Below are 21,683 nucleotides of genomic sequence, written 5' to 3'. Positions count from 1 at the left end.
AAGGGACGCGGTGGCTCAGTGGGTTAGGACGCTGAGCTTGTCAATCAGAAGGTCGGCAGTTTGGCGGGTCGAATCCCGAGTGCCGCGTGACACAGTGGAGCGCCTGTTAATTCATCCCAGCTTCTGCCAACCTAGCAGTTCGAAAGCACGTAAAAATGCAAGTAGAAAAATAGGGACCACTACGGTGGGAAGGTAACAGCGTTTCGTGTGCCTTTGGCATCTAGTCATGCCAGCCACATGACCACGGAGACTTCCTCGGACAAGCGCTGGCTTTGAAACAGAGATGAGCACCGGCCCCTAGAGTTGGAAACGACTAGCACGCGTGTGTGGGGGAACCTTTACCTTTTTATAAATATGAAGCCACTAAGAAACCAAAACCAAACACTCAAGAAACAAAATACACAGTGGGAGAGACCTGGGTCCCGGCGGTATAAACGATGACCTCTATTTCCCAAGCAATTTTTGCCTAGTGCGGTGAAAGCATCTTTATTCCATTAAACGACTATGCAATGTCAGCATCGCTTTTCTTCGGCGACAAAGACGTTCTTAAGTTAGAACTGCTACGGTTAAAATGCTATTTTTTGGAGTTGGCCGCCTTTCCGTTTTCCATTTCATCCTCTTCTTCATGGTTCCTCGTCGTCTGGCTGATTTCTTTTCTGGTTTAAAAAAAAAAAGAACAACACAAAAATTGGAGTGGATATGATTTATTAATAACAAGTGTACTCATTTGTTATTTCAGTTTTTCGCTTTGGCATGAAAGCCGTCTGGGTGACTTTGGGCCAATCATCAGGAGACGGTGAGTTCTAGTTCCAACTTTGGCATGAAAGGCATCTGGGTGAATTTGGGCCAATCATCAGGAGATGGCAAATTCTAGTCTGGGTGACTTTTGGCTAATCATCAGGAGATGGCGAATTCTAGTTCAGCCGTAGGCACGAATGGGTGACTTTGGGCCAATCTCCAAGAGGCTGTGAGTTCTAATCCCACTTTACGCCTGAAAGCCAGGTGGGTGACTTTGGGTCACCCCCTCTCTCTTAGCTGACCCACTTCACAAGGTTGTTGTTAAGGGGAAAATAAGAGGAAGAAGGAGCATTATATTTGCCGCCTTGAGTTACTTATAAAAATAACAAAGGTGGGACCTAAATTAATAAAGCTCAATAAATAAATAAATAAATAACCACCACCACATGAAGTGGGTTGGGCTGAGAGAACATGACTCTCCCCAAAACTGCAGAGGGACCCAGGGGTAGATCTGAACCTTCCTTCTCTTAACTCCATAATCTGAACCATGGCATCATCCTAACAGCTTGGCATAGACCAGGGGTAGCCAACCTTGGCTCTTTTATGACTCGTGGACTTCAATTCCCAGAATTCCTGAGCCAGCCATGCTGAGGGAAAAGGGAGAGGTTTCCAAGCTGAGCCATGCTGGCTCAGGAATTCTGGGAGTTGAAGTCCACAAGTCATAAAAGAGCCAAGGTTCCCTACCCCTGGCGTAGACCAAGAAATGTAACAGATTGGTGGAGACATCGGGGAAAAAAAATACAAAGCAATAGTAAAATTAAGAACCAATAATCATAGTAACCAAAATAATAATTAGAAATCAAATGATATTTTTGACCATGCCATATTTATGGACCAATGCATCGTTTATTATTTTTTTATTTTATATATACATATACATATACATACATACATACATACATACATATATATATATATATATATATATATATATATATATATATATATATATATATATATATATATATACACATATACATATATATATACACATATATACCGTATATACTTGAGTATAAGCCGAATTTTTCAGCCCACTTTTTGGGCTGAGAAATCCACTTCGGCTTATACTCCAGTGAACAAAAAAAAAAGAACTTCCACCCCGCAGTTTGGAGAGCTGCTGCTTTCATCAAACATGGACGAAGGCAGCAGCTCTCCAAACGGGCTGCGGCGGTTTGGAGAGCTGCGCGCGGAGCTCCGCCGCCACCTCTGCAAGCCTCCGCTGAGAGAATGGGGCGGTGGAAGCTTGCCACCCATTTTCTCGGCGAAGACTTCTTTCGGGGGATGCAGCCTCTGTCACCCCCTTCTCTCAGCTGGGCAGCTGAGAGAAAGGGGCGGCAGAGGCTGCATCCCCCGAAAGAAGTCTTCGCCGAGAAAATCTCAGCGCCCATTTTCTCGGCGAAGACTTCTTTCGGGGGATCCAGCCTCTGCCGCCCCCTTCTCTCAGCTGCCCGGGCAGCTGAGAGAAAGGGGCGGCAGAAGCTGCATCCCCCGAAAGAAGTCTTCGCCGAGAAAATGGGCGCTGAGACGCCTCATTCTCTCGCTCAGCGGAGACTTCTTTCGCGAGATCCAGCCTCTGCCGTGCTGCACCGAGAGAAGAGCAAGCCACCCCATTCTCTCGGCGGAGCACTCTACCGCCCCATTCTCCAGCCTCCAGCTGCTGCATTTCCCAGCCTCGGCTTATACTCGAGTCAATAACTTTTTTCAGTTTTGGGGGGTAAAATTAGGGGTCTCGGCTTATGCTCGAGTCGGCTTATACTCAAGTATATACGATATATATATGTGTGTGTGTAATTTTTTTTTATATACATATATATACACACACACACGCACACACACACACAGAATCTGCACACAACACAAACTAAATACTATAAAAAGATAAAACCCTCAATCCTAACTTTAGGGTCCTAACGTTATGGAGTCCTGTGTGACCACAGGATGACCGATCAGTTTTGGTAAAGGAACAGTTTATTATAGTAGAAAGAATTGGTAATTTTCCCGCTGTGGTCCTTTCACTAAAAAGCACCATAAAGCCTCAGTAGGGAAGCTTACAGCTTACTTGGATAACATTCCAGGCCACCTCGGCAGGCTTTAAATTTTAAATATCTATAGGTTAAATAATTAGCTCCACCCTCAAGAGGTTGTTTGCAAAATTTGTAAGCGTTTGCTGCTCTTTGATCAGAATTGGGGCTGTATAAATACACAAGACACCCTGTGTGATCGCAAGTAATGGATGTTCTTTCACAGCAAAGGTTTTAGATGGGATTTGTTTAAGGTTTTAGCCTATTCATCATGGACTAAACAACATACAAAGAGTTCAATGAAAACTTTTCCGCCAGATTTCAATCTTTGCAATTCCAAGCCTCACTTAGCCATTTTAAAAGCAAAACAGCTCAGAAAGTCAGTCAGGAGACTAAGGAAACATTCTGTGGTTTTCCATTACGCTCGATTTCCTGAAAACAAGTTTCTAAGCTCTTATCAGAGGGATACACAAACAGGTATTTTGGAGAACTGAAAATGATTTGTGAAAAGATGTGCATATCCACCCTTACTTTCTCTTTAAGATGCATCCAAAAACATAAATTTTGCAACTGTTTGAAAGGTAAGTTGTTCCTCCGAAAAAGTACTCAACTTACCTTAAAGTTAATGCAGAGATGTTCTACTTTTTTCTAAAATGCCAAGTTCTAAACGTTTAGATTGTGACAGGAACTTGCAAGGAAACTGATATAAATATATATTTCCATCACAAAGTACAAATCTTATACATTATATCAGTGTTTCTCAATCTTGGCAACTTTCAATTGGATTTCAACTCCCAGAATTACCCGGACAGTATGCTGGGAGTTGAAGTGCACGCAAGCTGACTGGGGAATTCTGGGGGTTGAAGTCCACAAAAGGTGCCAAGGATGAGAAACATTGGAATGTAGACAAGGGGAGAGAATGAGGTCTTTATCCTTCAGGATTGAGATTTCTAGAGTAGAGAAGAGAGCCGGAAGGGACCTTGGAGGTCTTCTAGTCCAGCCCCCCGCTCAAGCAGGAGAACCTATACCATCTCAGACAAGTGACTGTCTAGCCTTTTCTTAAAAACCTCCAGTGATGGAGCGCCCACGATTTCTGGAGGCAAATTTCTGTGCCACTGGTTAATTGTCCTCACTGTCAGGAAGTTTCTCCTTAATTCTAGGTTGCTTCTCTCTTTGATCAGTTTCCAACCATTGTTTCTCGTCCTTCCCTCTGGTGCTATTACAAACAATATTACAGTTGTGTTGTGGACGATGGGTTCCAATCACCTGTGACTACATGCTCATTACCTCCTTCACTGCAATGCGTTTTAAGACAACCTCTTTATATATTCCACTCAACTGTCTAGAACTTGGGTAAGGGAAAAAAAATCTAATGGTAGGTTAAGTCTGCATGTATGAACACACACTCAATGTTCTGAAAACAAGGGTTTCAACCTTTCCTGGCACAATGACTTTTTAAGGTCAAAATAAAATCCTCTGCGTAACTCTCTGCAAATCTGCTTACCAGTTTGAGCAAGTCAATTAATTTGTGAACGTCTTCTCCCGTGGAAAGATCAACAAAATCTTTGGGCAACCTGTAGCTCAGATACGGACTTGGCTGGACCGTGAGGTTGCTGTTTGTGCAACGGAATGACGGAGAGTCCTAATTTGGAACAGAAGAGCAAACCAAGAAAGATGCACTCAATTATTTCCTTTGCAAGTTTTTTTTTGGTATTCATTAGTTTAATCGATGCATTCTGAAACACTCGTGTATTGCAGCTTCTCTTAAATGGTGAACGGCTTCAAAATATCTAACAGTACTTTCATACTCTGGGGGGGGGAGAGAAAAACTGGGGATTCTGCAAAACGTGGATCGAGATCAGGATTTCCTCGGAGACCTCTAGAGATGAGAATAACTCAAGGTGCTGAAAGATTCCATCGATATTAGAGCGACTTCTTCCACACCCATTAATTGCTAGTTTGCAAGTTGGAGAAAGGAGAAGTGAATGGACGGAGGACAAGGGCCTATCCCACTGTTTCCCAGTCTCAGCAAGTTTAAGATATATGGACTTCAACTCCCAGAATTCCTCAGCTCACTCCCTTCTTGATAAGGTCACAAGACTACTCAATTAATAAACTATTCTACTCCATCGCCTGGTTGTGAGTCACAAGCCTAAAATTCTTACTGTCCATGAAGCTTTTATTCCTTTCATAGTTAATTTACAGTTACATTATAGAACTATAATTTAGACTTCATTTCCAACAAAGCAAAATTGCAGCAATGGGTATTTTTAAAAAAGTAAAATGTCCATGCCTAGCAAAATCAGGAAAGTTGGCTTAAGTGCATGTATGTATGCCTTTATGTAGATTTATATTGTACTTTTTTTTTTAATGAATCCGTTCTGTTCTCCTACCTCTTCCATGGCTGCACCTTCGGTCTGGTCATTTTTCAAACTGTTTCCGGATCTTATTTCTTCCCAGGTAAACAGTAGAGAATCCGTCACTTCCCCAAATGGATTAAAATCAATGAGCCACACTCTGCCCTGAGGGAGGGCGGTTAAGAGTCAAAATGGAACAAGCCGTAGTATGTGACAACATAAAATAAAAGACAAAATAAAATAAAAGGCAACATAAAAATGTTCAAATGCCACACGGATGCAGTTCTTTTATTTCTAAACTCTTAAGTTATTGTTCATTTGTGTTCTCAATCTGCTTTTTCACTTCTTTTATTAGAAGCTCACTAATTCTTCTTCCAGATGGACTTTAAAAAAAATCACGTTTTAGAACGTTTTTTTTCCTTCAAATGCCAGAATTTTATCATGATGAACTGCTAGGTTTCCATCTACATAAATGTGCAGAGGGGAAGGTTAGGGCAGGATTGATAACATTCAAGGCTCATTTATAACCAAGTGGCCTTAGACAATCTTCTTAGTCAAATTTAAGGTCTGTTTTAACCGTAAAACAATTGTGGAATGTCAGACCAACATCAGGATGATTTTGACAGAGCTACAGAGGGATTTCTTCAACTCTTAAACAGTGTTGCAAGATCACAAGTGTTTAAGCACTGCCATCGCTACATCTGGTGTGGACTCCAGTGAGTGAAAATGCTGGACAGACAACACTTTTTTGAAGTCCTATCTACTGGGATTTTCCGTAATCTTAAATTAAAATGAGAAAATGCTTTGGGTCCATGCCAAGAATTCTATAAAGCCAAGATTAGCTCACCATTTTTTAGCAATATGAGCCAGAAATATATGTTACTCAGCAAGAGCAGAATAAAACATTAAAGGTTTTCACTGCTGCCATTCTCTAAACACCCATTGATGTATACAGAAAGTAGAAATAAATAAATACTTTTAAGCAAATGAAGTTATACGTTCTGCCTGCTTGGAAGAAAGCAATGTTGTTAATAGCCAGATGATTCTGGATTCGCGCAAAGAATACATGACATTGCAGAATAAGGTATACAACTCATCACCAGGCATTATCATCCAATTGGTGCAAACTTTCTATTTTAACGTGTGTAAAATCATATTGAACTTGACTGTTTTTAATAGAGTGCAGGAATAAAACAAAACAAAGCAATTAAAACGATCCGAAATAAAATACAGCCTTGCCATTGAGAAAGTAATGACTTCCTTGAGTTAGGTTTAATTCTGGTAAACTATCTGGATTTATCCACGAAGCAGTGTCAACCCAATAACATAGACCAGACATGTCAAACACAAGGCCTGGGGGCCAGATCCGGCCCGCGGAGTGGTTTCATGTGGCCTGCAAAGCCATCCTGGAAAGAGTGAGGGACCGGCCACCACTGCCTTGGCCCTGGCCCAGAGACCCTCCTCCTGCCAGAGACCCTCAGATCTGTCCCACTCCTGCCCAGGCCCCCATAGGCACCCTTGATGCCAACGATGTAGAGCTGGCCACGCCCACCCAGTAGGCCATATGCACTCTAGCCACGCCCACCCAGTAGGCCACACCCACCCAGGCCACACCCACCCAGCCCCCTGAGGGCAACCGCAATGCTGATGCGGCCGTCAATGACATTGAGTTTGACACCCCTGACATAGACACAGACTAAAACGCCAATTCCATGTCAGTCTGGATTACTACTATTGTGACAGCACTTTAGATCAGGGGTCTTCAAACTTGGCCCTTTTATGACTTGTGGACTTCAACTCCCAAAATTCCTCAGACAGCTGATCTAGATAATCCAGATGGCTTATCTTCCTGGGAACTTGTGAGGGATTGTCTTAAGATGTTTTCTCAAGAGCCTTAAGATGTTTTCTCAAGAGCCTTGGTGGAGCAGTGGGCTAATGCCTCCTTAAGTAACACCAGCTGCCTGCAATTAGTGCAGGTTCGAGTCCCACCAGGCTCAAGGTTGACTCAGCCTTCCATCCTTCCGAGGTAGGTAAAATGAGGACCCAGATTGTTGGGGGCAATAAGCTGACTTTGTAGTAATGCCGCTTGGGGGTGTGTGTGTGAAAGCCCTAATAAGCAGGCATATACATAGAATGAAGGCTACCGCTAAGCTTGTAAGCCGCCCTGAGTCTTCGGAGAAGGGCGGGATATAAATGGAATTTTTTTTAAAAAAAGTTGCTTCATTTATCTGGGTACAAGCCCTGCTTATCTGACCACTGCCTTAGCAGAAATTCTTCCTCCTGTCTTCGAGGGCCTCCCTTTATTCCCTCTGTACTATGGCTTTGCTATTGATTTCTTCTGAGATGCGTTTTTGGACTGCCTGACTTTCCCCCCCCCTTCTCCTCCACTTAGTGACCAATTTTGAAGATCAGGCCAGGTTGGCTAGAGGCTGCCAATCTTTTGGGAGAAAATCAAGATCCTTAACTGCATACCTTCCCAACCACTGGCGTGGGTATAGGAAAAAAAACAACTCACTTACCATACTGTCCTTGTAGACATCAAATACAACTAAAAAGGGAGAGGAAAAAAGCATAAAGTAGGAAAAGTGAGTATCTTGGTGATGGTTAGCCATTAGATGCAAAAACTGAAAGACTCTTCATTAACAGGCTCAGTTTCAGGTCCAGAATTTGAAACAGGAATTTTCCATAGAGTTACTGATATTTTGCTTAGCTAGGGGGATAACACAAGACACAAAACATAGCGTATTTTTGACCAAAACTAAGAGATGGAAGAGAAGTAGGGGAACGAAATAATAACAATGAATGCCTTATTTTCTTTCTGATATTATTTTTTTTGCTCTCTCTCTCTCTCTCTCTCATTTTTCTGAAATGGTATAGGGTTTCCTGCCTTAGCAGGGGGTTGGACTAGATGACCTCCAAGGTCCCTTCCAACTACTACTTCTTCTTCTTCTTCTTCTTCTTCTTCTTCTTCTTCTTCTTCTTCTTCTTCTTCTTCTTCTTCTTCTTCTTCTTATTATTATTATTATTATTATTATTATTATTATTATTATTATTATTATTATTATTATTATTATTATTATTATTATTATTTTCTTCCTTGTTATGCCTTCTTTCTCGTCCTCTCCAACTGAAGGGAAGGCACAAGTATTTCCTATCAGAGGCCAAGGGATGGATGGATAGGTAACATTTTAAGAAGAAGTGTGTAAATTGAAAATGAGTAAGCAAAAAAAAAGGGGGTAAAAGCTTCAAGTAAGTTTAAAGTTATCTTTTAACTTATTTTAAATTTCTAAAACGATTTTAAATTTTAACTATCTTTAAATTAAAACTGATTACAGGCAGTCCTTGACTTAACAACTGCAACTGGGCCCAAAAATTTATATTGTCAAATGAAACGACTTTTCTTGCCGCACTTGCTAAGGGAATCACTGCAGTTGTTAAGTTAGCAACACGGTTGTTAAGTGAATCTGGCTCCCCCATGGACTATGCTAGTCAGAAGGCCGCAAAAGGGGATCACACGACCCCCCAGGATGCTGCAACGGTCATAAGTATGAGTCAGTAGCCAAGCATCTGAATTTTGATCTCGTGATCATGGGGATGCTGCAAAGGCCGTAAGTGTGAAAAACAATCATAAGTCACATTTTTCAGTGCCGTTGCAACTTTGAACCAGGGGTAGGCAACCTTGGCTCTTTTATGAGTCGTGGACTTCAACTCCCAGAATTCCTGAGCCAGCACGGCTCAGCTTGGAATCCTCTCCCTTTCCCCTCAGCGTGGCTGGCTCAGGAATTCTGGGAGTTGAAGTCCACGAGTCATAAAATGGCATAGGTCTAGGCCAGGGGTAGGCAACCTTGGCTCTTTTATGACTCGTGGACTTCAACTCCCAGAATTCCTGAGCCAGCACGGCTCAGCTTGGAATCCTCTCCCTTTCCCCTCAGCGTGGCTGGCTCAGGAATTCTGGGAGTTGAAGTCCACAAGTCATAAAATGGCATAGGTCTAGGCCAGGGGTAGGCAACCTTGGCTCTTTTATGACTCGTGGACTTCAACTCCCAGAATTCCTGAGCCAGCACGGCTCAGCTTGGAATCCTCTCCCTTTCCCCTCAGCGTGGCTGGCTCAGGAATTCTGGGAGTTGAAGTCCACGAGTCATAAAATGGCATAGGTCTAGGCCAGGGGTAGGCAACCTTGGCTCTTTTATGACTCGTGGACTTCAACTCCCAGAATTCCTGAGCCAGCACGGCTCAGCTTGGAATCCTCTCCCTTTCCCCTCAGCGTGGCTGGCTCAGGAATTCTGGGAGTTGAAGTCCACGAGTCATAACAGAGCCAAGGTTGCCTACCCCTTCATGAAACAAACTGCTGTAGGTCAAGTTCAAAGTTACAACGGCACTGAAAAATGTGACCTATGACGTTTTTTTACAGTTACGACCTTTGCAGCAGCCCCCCCCCTCAAAAAAAAAAACTTGTTCTAGATTGAGGACTACCTGTAATTTAAATTGTAAACTGTTTAAATTAAAATTACTTGCATCGTCAAAAGGTTAACCGAGTAAATCGCTCTTCTGTCTTAATAGCATAACGTCTTCTGGTTCGTTTTAATGTTAAGAAATTCTGAATGTAAATTTTACTTTTCAAAAATGAACAGGGCTTTTTTTTCCCCTCCTCCCTGAATGGAATGTAAGACCCCCTAGAATGCTTGGCCCCAGACCATTACACTTAGAACAATAGAGAATAATAAGAGTTGGTAGGGACCTCAGAGGTCTTCTAGTCCAGCCCTCTGCTCAAGCAGGAGACCCTGTACCACTTCACATAAATAGTGACTAACTTGGTGAAGCCTACCGGATTTCCTGAGTCTAGGGCTAGACACAGATAGGTTTCTCACCCGAGAATGGGGTGTCAATCAAACGTATCAAGATCTGATCTGTCTACATTTATTTGTTCAATTGGTTACATTCATTTGCTGTCTACCTTGGCCTAGGGCTGCTCTAGGCTACTCTAGAAACATGAAAGGCAGGCAAACAGAAGTAAAATAACAGAACAATAAAATAAACGATGACAAAGGAACACAATGAATATAAATACATCAATATGATAACCAATATCGTATTGGAATTTCTCCTCCCCAAATTAGGGTGGAACAGTCAGTTCCTCCTAAGGCTGATTCAATACCCTTCTCAAGGCCAAGAAGTGAACAGGAAAAAAAGAGAGCAGAGATGATGTAGCCCGTATTGTGATATTTTCCCCCCTCAAAAGCCCCTGAAGGCCGGACAAGAAGCAATGGATGGAAACTCATCAAGGAGAGAAGCAACCTAGAACTAAGGAGAAATTTCCTGAAAGTTAGAACAATTAATCAGTGGAATGGCTTCCCACCAGAGGTTACGGGTGCTCCAATAATGGAAGTTTTGAAGAAGAGATTGAACAGCCCTTTGTCTGAAATAGGGCTTCCTGCTTCAGCAGGGGGTTGGACTAGAGGACCTCCAAGGTCCCTTCCAACTTAGTTATTCTGTGATGATTTTAGCTTCTATCCTCAGCTGCTTGGGTGTCCGTGGATAAAAATAATTCCCAACTAAATGAGCTATTTACTGTATGTGGTTCGACTTCCATTCATGCTTCTGCTTTTGCAGGACTTCAGCAGAAAACAACCAGCCAAATTGGCAAGGGGCGAGTGGATAAATTGACGAAGGGCATTGCTTGAAAGAGAAGCTTGCAGTTATTAGAAAGTACCGGCCTCTTATTCAAATTAAAAGGATACTCACAATCTTCATCCAAAAACTTATACTGTATGTGTTTATTGAAAAAATCCTGTATGCATCTGCAAATCTCCTCTTTCTGTTTAGCGATGTGTTCATAGTACTGAGTGTAGTCCCGCTGAGATATCCCTGGATGAAAAATTGTATTCGTTGTAATTTTTACTACAGTGGCATTATAATAAAATTGGAATTAAAGCATAGTGAGAGAACAACGGCCCCAATGGTACTTACTGCACTGCTTTTGTTGATAAATAAATAAAAAAAAACCCTGAACCTGCTTAGATCTTATTTATTCTAATTAATTACATTTTGAAAGGCGCCAAACATTCCCCTTACAAGCATGGTAACGAATAGGCATTTCAGATTACTTGCGAAGGCAAACGAACCCTGCTAAACACAAAGTCAAAAGGAAAAACAGCCCAATTAAGGAAAAGAAGACTTTCTCCAATTAAAAAATACGGCTGGCCCTCAGCTTCGTTTAGTGACCGTTCGGAGTTACAACGGCACTGAGTGACTTATGACCGTTTTTCACACTTACGACCGTTGCAGCCTCCCCACGGTCATGTGATCAGAATCCAGTCGCTTGGCAATTAAGTCGTATTTATGATGGTTGCAGAGTCCCGGGGTCATGTGATCCCCTTTTGCAGCCTTTTGACCAGCAAAATCAATGGGGAAGCCAAATTCACTTAATAAATGTGTTGCTAACTTAATGACTGCAGTGACAGAACAACTGGTGAGGAAGGTTGTAAAATGGGGCTAAACTCACTTAAGAATTGTCTTGCTTAGCAACAGAAATTTGGGGTTCAATTGTGGTCATAAGTCTAAGACTATGATAAGGCTATGATAAAGCTAAGATGTGATAAGGCTGTGATAAGGCTGTGATAAGGCTATGATAAGGCTTTGATAAGGCTTTGATAAGGCTGTGATAAGGCTATGATAAGGCTGTGATATGGCTGTGATAAGGCTGTGATAAGGCTTTGATAAGGCTGTGATAAGGTTATGATAAAACTATAAAGACTACGGTATGATAAGACTACCTGCACCATGCTTAATTGCGTAAATGGCCCAGTTATTAATATAGTATAAAACACTAATTTTATTTCAATGAATCAAAGGATATTAAAATGCAACTTGTAACTTAATAGATAACTTCTTGATCCAATCTGGGTTGGTCACTGGAACCAATGGTGACTGACCCAGATTGGATCCTGCAACATTATCCTGGGATACATATATTCGCTTTCATTCATAACTTCTTGAATTTCATTTATCTTACAATACTGACCGCACGTCTCCATCATATGTGCATATTATTATGTGGTTGTTGTTTCTTTCATACATCTTTACTGCTGCTATCCATGTATTTCATGCCGTGTGCTAAGTAAATAAATAAGCCAGGCATATCTGGGTAGAAAATATGTTGAAGTCACCTCTGTCCTATTTGAAATCTTGATAAGTAACAATATTTTAGGACAGAAACTGCTATAAGTTAGCAGTTTCAGGGTGCAAGCTCTGCAGATATTTCAAATCAGAGGTCTTTTGACAAGACCCAGGAATGTTAGGAAAACTAAATTTCTTTCTGTTATGCCAGAAGCAACCGTGCAAACTCCAGATTTCAAAGCTGAACTAGTGAGCCGTGAGCCAAAAAAGCAGGCAACTTGTAACTTAAAAAAAAACAGATGTAGAAAAGAACATATATTAAGTCCTCAGATAATGCATAAATATTAAGATCCAATGAGATTCCAGGATGGTATTTCACGTTATTAATTTTTTGAGCTGTTTGGACCGTTGTGGGAAAAACTCGATGGAAATAAAATGATTATGACTTATTAACAGGACACGGACAAAAAGAATCATGGCCAAAATTTAATATGCAGTCTTACCTGTGAAATGCAGGAGAGTTACAATAAAAATGTCTAGAAAAGCTTTAGACACAGCAGAGGATGAATGAGCTTTTACTGATAAACTCACCAATAAGTTTGTTTTCCTTCACAAAGCACCTGAATTCTGCCCCTGGAATCAATTCACACCATTTTCGGAGGACAAGCTAAGGGAAGGGAGACAAAATTCTGATTAGCTGGCATGGAAAAAAACAACCCATTTTCATCTCAAGGGGTAATTAAGAAATTGCAAAATGTTGAAAACAAAGAAGCTCTCTTAAGGCTGACCTTGTGATCTTCAACTTCTGAAAAAACCCTTGATGAGGTCACGCATGGAATGAAGCTACCAAGCAAATGATATGAATTGTGGAATGCATTTAACTTCCACTTATTTATTTTACTAGGCTTACAGGCTGGTCTAATCTAGTAGTGAATCTGAGAGGTTTGCAATCCTATTATACTTAAGCAAAGTTAAAATTATGAGGATAACAAAACCAATAATAATGACATCAACAAACTCCCAATAATCACGGTGTGATGGGCAGTCTCCAATTTTCATCTCTCTCTCTCTCCCTCTCTCTCTCTCTCCATCCATCCATCTCTCTAGCTATTATAGCTATTCTCTCTCCATCCATCCATCTCTCTATAGCTATTCTCTCTCCATCCATCCCTCTAGCTATTATAGCTATTCTCTCTCCATCCATCCATCTCTCTATTATAGCTATTCTCTATCCATCCATCCATCTCTCTAGCTTAGCTATTCTATTCATCCATCCATTATAGCTATTCTCTTTCCATCCATCCATCCCTCTAGCTATTATAGCTATTCTCTTTCCATCCATCTTATCCATCTATACATCCCTCTAGCTATTATAGCTATCTCTATTCATCCATCCATCCATCCATCCATCTAGCTATTATAGCTATTCTCTCTCCATCCATCTTATCCATCTATACATCCCTCTAGCTATTATAGCTATCTCTATTCATCCATCCATCCATCCATCTAGCTATTATAGCTATTCTCTCTCCATCCATCCATCTCTCTAGCTATTATAGCTATTCTCTCTCTATTCATCCATCCATCTAGCTATTATAGCTATTCTCTTTCCATCCATCTTATCCATCTATACATCCCTCTAGCTATTATAGCTATCTCTATTCATCCATCCATCCATCCATCTAGCTATTATAGCTATTCTCTTTCCATCCATCTATCCATCCATCCATCTCTCTAGCTATTGTAGCTATTCTCTCTCTCCATCCATCCACCTTTCAAGCTATTATAGCTATTCTCTCTCCCCTCCATACTGGTCATCCAGAAAATCCTTCTAACTAATCCACTCCCCCAAAATCCAACGTTCCCAACTGCTCAAGATCAAACTCAAGTTGATTTTCTCTCAAATATCTTCCCTCCATTTGACCAAGTTAAAACAAAACAACAACAACAAAACAACCCACCAGATGTTTGCTTAGATGTTTTACATGGAACTAGCAAAGTCAGAGAACCGAACCGATTTGTGTGCATTTAATTTATTTTTGTCCTGTGGAACTTGACATGGAAGGGACGTTTTTGTGCTGGGTTCAAAATGCGAGCCTAAGAGGAGTAGCTGTCACTTACTTACTTCATAATCCAAAGAAGGGTCAGGGGAATCATCGTTGCAATGGATAAACCTAGAGAGGAAGAAACAGACCTGATAAGATTTGCAAATTTGTCTTTAACAGCAACAGGTACGAGCAACCCATCCTGAGAGGATCCTCAGTGACTCAACCAGCACTTGCTCACAGTGTCAATAAGTAAACAATCAAATCAGCTGATGAGAACAAACCCCACCCTCCCCTTCTAGCACTGACGATGTTCCTTAGTTCGATAATGAAACGTCTGCAAGAAAACAACCAGGCACAGAGAGTTCCTCCTCCTCACCGCAAACTCCCTTCCTTTCTACCACTGATGATGTTCCCTAGTTGGGTCATGAAATGTCTGCAAGGAAACAACCAAGCTCAGAGAGAATTAAAGACCCCCACAGTCCTACTCCTCTCCACACACTCTAAAATTGAAGATGTTATCTAGTCAGGTAATGAAAGGCTTGGAAGAAAACAACCAAGCTCAGAGAGCACCCAGGACGCCCCCACAGTTCTCCTCCTCCTCCTCTCCGCAAACCCCACTCTCTTCTAGGACTGATGAGGTTCCCTAGTTAGGTAACGAAATGTCTCAGAGAGCACCAAGGACCCCACAGTTCAAATCTCTGAGCAAACCCCCACCCTCCCTTCTAGCACTGATGATGTTCCCTAGTTGGGTCATGAAACGTCTGCAAGGAAACAACCAAGGTCAGAAAGCACCAAGGACCCCTCATTTCAACTCCGACCTACAAATATTCTTTTCCATCAGACCTACTCCATCAAGTGTCTTGCCTCTTGCAAAAACAATTTAATCGATTTATTGGCTAACATTTATAGCCCACCAAACTGCAGACACACCACAGCTGACTCTCCCTGGGGAGGAGCATCAAAACATAAATACAGGGAGGAGGGGGAAAACAGGGTCTAAGAGCTAGAGGCGATCCACAGTTGCAGATCCTAATCTCCAAATGCTCCTTTGAAGTGGAGAGGACTGGAGGGTATTTGTGATGGGTTCCCGATGAATTTATGGGGCAGAATATTACAACAGTGTGGGTCAGCTGTCCCCAAAGCCTGCTTCTTCTTGGTTCAATCTCCCTTAATTTGCTGAGGAGGCACAAAGCCATTCCTTTGTGGTCCAAGTAGAGAAGAATAGAATAGAGCTGGAAGGGACCTTGGAGGTCTTCTAGTCCAGCCCCCTGCTCAAGCAGGAGAACCTATAGTACCATCTCAGACAGGTGACTGTCTAGTCTTTTCTTAAAGATCTCCAGTGATCTCCCACGATTTCTGAAGGCAAAGCTGTTCCACTGGTTGATTGTCCTCACCGTCAGGAAGTTTCTCCTTAATTCCAGGTTGCTTCTTTATATACATTAGATTTGAAATAAACGGTAAAGGGTATCCTATTTGAGCAGGGGGTCGGACTAGAAGACCAAGATCCCTTCCAACTCTGTCATTTTGTTATTCTGTTAAATATCTTTTAAACAGTGGAAGAATAAAGACTCACACTTCTGTTCTGAACCAGCCTGCTACCGGCCTTGCAGAAAGGCAACCCCTGTACAAACGGCAGAGGCTGGAGAGCGTCTGAAGCTGGAAGGCGTCTGCCAAGATTTATTACACAAACAACAGAACAAGAAACAAAACACTGGAACTGTGATCCTCAAATGGAGCGGTTGCTTTCAGCAACCAGCCCTTCCCCAAACACTCCCTTTATTAGAGTTCAGGGCGTGGCCTCCCTGTGCCTCCTTCCGAGGAGTCCCACAGCCTTTCTCTGCTTGCTCCTGCTTGACTGCCTCCTGCGTCCTTGAACAGGGCCAGCTGTGGGTCATCATCATCCGCACTGTCGGGCTCGCACAGCTGAGAAGAGGGCCCTGGCTGGGGGCTCTGCGAAGCCTCCAAGCCATCATCAGCAAGTTCGTCTTCAACACCCTCCTCCTCCCCCTCGTCTGAGTCATCCGAGACATCCGAGCCGGCTGCCGGACCCACAGGCTGGCCCTGAATCACAACAACTTCTCAGCTTCCAATCTGGTGCTACTTAACTTGACATTGTTAAAGGGAAAACTTTGCTCTTTTTATGCTGTACAGGCAAACCTTGATTTATGACAATGGAACCCAACACGCTAAGCAAGACATTTGTTAAGCGATTTTTGCTCCATTTTACGACCTTTCCCGCCACAGTTCTTAAGTGAATCCCTGAAGTTGTTAAGTTAACAACACGGCTGTTGAGAGTGAAACTGGATTCCCCCCCCACCCCACCCCCGTTGACATTGCTTGTCAGGAGGTCACAAAAGGGGATCACGTGACCCTGGCACACTGCGACTGTCATGAATACGAGCCAGTTGCCAATTATCCGAATGTTGATCCCGTGATTGCAACGGTCGTCTGTGTGAAAAACGGTCACAAGTCCCTTTTTTTCATTGCCGTGGTGACTTCGAACGGTCACTAAACAAATGATGGTAAATTGAGGAGTATAATCTCTCCCAGTTTTCCATTTCCATCGTATTTTATTGGCGCTATTAAATTATCGAAAGTTTACCCTGTAGAATGAACAAAGCCTGTGGGCTTTTCCTTCTATCGTTTTAATCTATAAACCTATTTGAGGAACTGAATAAAGAATGAAGGCAATTTTCACCTGTTCAGCACTTTCCTTCCTTGTGCCCAATTAACATTTACCATTTTCACTTCCTGGGGTTTATTCAGCATTTAATCAATACCAAAAATAATGAATGGTTAACCGGATCAGGATGTCTGTTTATTTCAGTGCTCCATCACTGGAGATTTTTTTTTAAAGAAGAGACTGGACAGTCACTTGTCTGAAATGCCACAGGGTCTCCCTGCTTGTGCAGGGGGATGGACTAGAAGACCTCCAGGGTCCCTTTCCAGCTCTATTCTGATTGACTGAATCTCCCACTGTCTAATTTCCCATTTATAGTTTAATTTTCTTTTTGCCAGTAACCAGTGTTAACTTCCAGTTTCTGGCAAGAAAAAGAAAAAAAAAGGAAAAAAAAAACCCAGTGTGGACAATAGATTCACTTAACTTATTAAGGGTCTTCTCTTAATAACCTGCAGCTTTTGTTTTATGGCTGCCACAAAAAAATATATATGCTAAAATCAGGTCAATCACCTGGATGCCTCAACTTGTGACTATCATGCTGTAAAGCAGAAAGGCCAGAGTCCGTTACTGTCGTAAGTCAAGGACCACCTGTAGGAACGTTTTGCATTTAGGAAGAGAGACCATTTTGGGGGGATAATACCAAACCACTCAACCTAGCAAGGAAGGTTTGCCCACGCAATTGCATCTGCCAACCTGACTTTTTAACATGTCCCTCTACAAGCTGCCATGGGATAAACAGGGAAATAACCTACAGGGCAAACAACTGATAACAACAAATTCAGATTGAATCCAATTTTTCAGAGCTTGGGACACAAGAAGAAAACCTCCCTCTTCAAAGGGCAATGTTCTGTACCAGCCTGCTACCGGCCCTGCAGAAAAGGCAGGGACAACCCCTTTTACAAGAAGGCAAGAGGCTGGAATTAAGCCTGCCAAATTTATTAATACAAAAACAAACGGAACAAAACACGAACCAAGAAACAGGAGCTTTTCAAGCGGTTGCCTTCAGCAAACCAGCCCTCCCACGCATTCCCCTTTTATACAGTTCAGGGCGTGGCTTCTCTCTGCCTCCTTCTGAGGTGCCCCATTGCCTTCCTCTGTTTACTCCTGATTGACTGCCTCCTGCGTCGGGCGTCCTTGAACAGGGCCAGCTGTGGGTCATCTTCATCCACGCTGTCAGGCTCACACAGCTGGGTCTCTGTCGTGACCAGGTGGGAGGGGCCTGGCTGAGGGCTCTCATCAGCAAGATCTTCAACCCCCTCAGCAAGCTCTTCAACACCCCCCTCCTCCTCCTCTGAGTCGTCCGACCCAACTGCCGAACCCACAGGCTGACCCTGAATCACAACAGGCAAATCCATTGCCACTACTTACGGCTGAGTGAAGTCACGAGTGATGAAATCCGAACTCTTGAAAAGCAGGAAGATATCGCTGAGGCTGTTGCACTTCAGGGAATTATTCATAGCGATCCAGTAGGCATCCTAAAGAAAACAGATTTATTCCAGACACGCATTTAACGGTCTATTTCAGGCTAGTATTTCCACAGGTAAAAACACCACGAAATCGGAGCTTTGCGGTCCAATTTCCAAAAACTGCTTTGGAGTGTGCGAGAGTGCAAGCAACACTTGTGGGTGCAAGCAACACTGAAAGGAACTGTGCCTTTTTCTCTTTGTGGGAACTGGGTGATTACAGGCAGTCCTCAACTTACTACTGTTCGTTTAATGACCGTTCAAAGTCACATCACTGAAAAAGGGACTTATGACCGTTTTTCACACGTACGGCCATGACAGCCTCCCCCATCATCACGTGATCATAATTCAGACTCTTAGCAAGCAACTCATATCTATCACCGTTGCAATGTCCTGGGGTCATGTGATCCCCTTTTGCAAGTCAATGGGGAAGCCAGATTCACTTAGCGGCTGTGTTACTAATTTAATAACTGCAGTGGTTCGACTTCTGACCATTCGTTTAGCAACCATTCAGAGATACAACACTGCAAATGACTAACACCCAGCTGGCAGGAATAGCCAACACTCCAGAAGACAGGCTTAAGATACAGGAGGATCTGGACAGACTTGAACACTGGGCGCTATCTAACAAAATGAATTCAATGGTGAAAAAAGTAAGCTTCTACGTTTAGGCAAGAAAAACCAAATGCACAGGTACAATATAAGTGGTACCGTGCTCAATAGTAGTAACTGTGAGAGAGATCTCGGAGTCCTAGTGGACAATCACTTAAATATGAGCCAGCCGTGTGCTGCAGCTGCCAAAAAAGCCAACTCAGTGCTAGGCTGCATTAACAGAGGGATAGAATCCAGATCACGTGAAGTGTTACTACCACTTTACAAGGCCTTGGTAAGGCCACACTTGGAATACTGCATCCAGTTTTGGTCACCACGATGTAAAAAAGATGTTGAGACTCTGGAAAGAGTACAGAGAAGAGCAACAAAGATGATTAGGGGACTGGAGACTAAAACCTATAAGGAACAGCTGCTGGAATTGGGTATGTCTAGTTTAATGAAGAGAAGGACGAGGGGGGACATGATAGCAGTCTTCCAATATCTCAGGGGCTGCCCCTAAGAAGAGGGAGTCAAGCTATTCTCCAAAGCACCTGAAGGCAGGACAAGAAGCAATGGATGGAAACTAACCAAAGAGAGAAGCAACCTAGAACTAAGGAGAAACTTCCTGACAGTTAGAACAATTAACCAGTGGAACAACCTACCTCCAGAAGCGGTGAATGCTCCAACACTGGAAGTTTTTAAGAAGAGACTGGACAGCCATTTGTCTGAAATGGTATAGGTCGGTGGTGGCGAACCTTTGGCACGCGTCCCAGAGGCGGCTCTCAGAGCCCTCCCTGTTGGCACATGCGCCACTGCCACCAGCAGCAAGTCCATCAGGCCGTCACCGAAACCTGGAGCAGGAGCCCCGCCCAGCACAAAGGAGGTGAAGCTCGAGTAGAGGTGGTAGAGCAGAGGTCACCAACCATTGTCAATTGGTGAACTGGAAGCATTTTACATGCGTGCATGCGCACATGGGGCCGCGAGCACGCACACGCTGCAAATAGGGCAGGGCTAGTGCCTGTCTCTTGAGAAACCTATATGCAGATCAAGAAGCAACAGTGAGAACTGGACACGGAACCACTGATTGGTTCAAAATTGGGAAAGGAGTCCGGCAAGGCTGTATACTGTCGCCCTGCCTATTTAACTTATATGCAGAGCACATCATGAGAAAGGCAGGGCTAGATGAATCAAAAGTTGGAATTAAGATTGCCGGAAGAAATATCAACAACCTAAGATACGCAGATGATACCACTCTAATGGCAGAAAGTGAAGAAGAACTAAAGAGCCTCTTGTTGCGGGTGAAGAAGGAGAGTGCAAAACTTGGGTTGAAACTTAACATTAAGAAAACCAAGATCATGGCATCTGGCCCTCTCAATTCCTGGCAAATAGATGGGGAAGAAATGGAGGTAGTGACAGATTTTATTTTCCTGGGCTCCAAGATCACTGCAGATGGGGACTGTAGCCAAGAAATTAAAAGACGCTTGCTCCTGGGGAGGAAAGCCATGGCAAATCTAGACAGCACACTAAAAAGCAGAGACATCACCCTGTCAACAAAAGTGCGTATAGTCAAGGCTATGGTCTTCCCAGTTGCAATGTATGGCAGTGAAAGTTGGACCATAAGAAAGGCTGAGCGCCAAAGAATTGAGGCCTTTGAACTGTGGTGCTGGAGAAGACTCCTGCGAGTCCCTTGGACTGCAAGGCGATCAAACCGGTCAGTCCTAGAGGAGATCAACCCTGACTGCTCTTTAGAAGGCCAGATCCTGAAGCTAAAACTCAAGTACTTTGGCCACCTAATGAGAAGGAAGGACTCACTGGAGAAGAGCCTAATGCTGGGAAAGATCGAGGGCAATAGAAGAAGGGGACGACAGAGAATGAGGTGGCTGGATGGAGTCACTGAAGCAGTAGGCGTGAGCTTAAATGGACTCCAGAAGATGGTAGAGGACAGGAAGGCCTGGAGGAATGTTGTCCATAGGGTCGCGATGGGTCGGACACGACTTCGCAGCTAACAACAACAAGTGCCTGCGTGATACTCACTAGCCCTGCCCCGTTCTTGCATGGTGCAGTGCCTTGTATCTGCACCCCGTGGCGCGGCAGCAGCCATTTTGGCGCCTTGCAGCACGGTGGGCCATTTTGGCGCCCCCAGTTTTTGAGTGCCAGAGGTGGCACTCAGAGGTGCCTCCCTGCCCACCCCCCCCGAGGGCACCACAATGTTGATGCGGCCCTGGCACTTTGTGATAAATAAGTGGGTTTGGGGTTGTGGTTTGGGCACTTGGTCTCTAAAAGTTTCGCCATCACTGGTATAGGTTCTCCTGCTTGAGCAGGGGGTTGGACTAGATGACTTCCAAGGTCCCTTCCAACATCATCATCATCATCATCACCAATCCTCGCACTTATGACCGTTGCAGCATCCCCATAGTCATGGGATCAAAATTCAGACGCTTGGCAAGTGACTCATTTTTATGACGGTTGCAATGTCCCGGGGTCACGTGCAGGATTCACCTAAGAACTGCAGTGATTCGCTTAACAACCGTGGCATAGAAGGTTGCCAAACTGGGTATAATTCATTTAACAACTTCCTTGATTGGCCACAGAAATTCAGCTCATTA

General features: G+C 43.3%; 1 protein-coding gene across 3 annotated transcripts in view; it reads right to left on the bottom strand.

The window, feature by feature from the left end:
- Positions 1–418: 418 nt before the first annotated feature.
- The window catches only part of CDC123 (cell division cycle 123), a 33,023-nt gene continuing 11,758 nt past the window's right edge, over positions 419–21,683 (bottom strand). For 2 of the 3 annotated variants that reach the window (XM_081330849.1, XM_081330850.1), the window contains exons 7-14: positions 18,392–18,498; positions 14,421–14,469; positions 12,887–12,962; positions 10,922–11,044; positions 7,699–7,727; positions 5,216–5,344; positions 4,327–4,464; positions 424–656 (exon numbers count right to left, since the gene is read on the bottom strand). In XM_081330849.1, the coding sequence (XP_081186975.1) occupies positions 624–656; positions 4,327–4,464; positions 5,216–5,344; positions 7,699–7,727; positions 10,922–11,044; positions 12,887–12,962; positions 14,421–14,469; positions 18,392–18,498 (684 nt within the window). In that variant the 3' untranslated portion in view covers positions 424–623. Of the gene's footprint in view, positions 657–4,326; positions 4,465–5,215; positions 5,345–7,698; positions 7,728–10,921; positions 11,045–12,886; positions 12,963–14,420; positions 14,470–18,391; positions 18,499–21,683 lie in introns of all 3 variants that reach the window. The other variant, XM_081330848.1, reaches the window with a different exon arrangement.

The sequence above is a fragment of the Vipera berus genome (assembly GCF_964194415.1).
Source record: "Vipera berus genome assembly, chromosome: 6".
Taxonomy (NCBI): Eukaryota; Metazoa; Chordata; class Lepidosauria; order Squamata; family Viperidae; genus Vipera; species Vipera berus.
The sequence above is the reverse complement of the archived record's forward strand: the minus strand, read 5'-3'. Positions and strand labels throughout refer to the sequence as shown.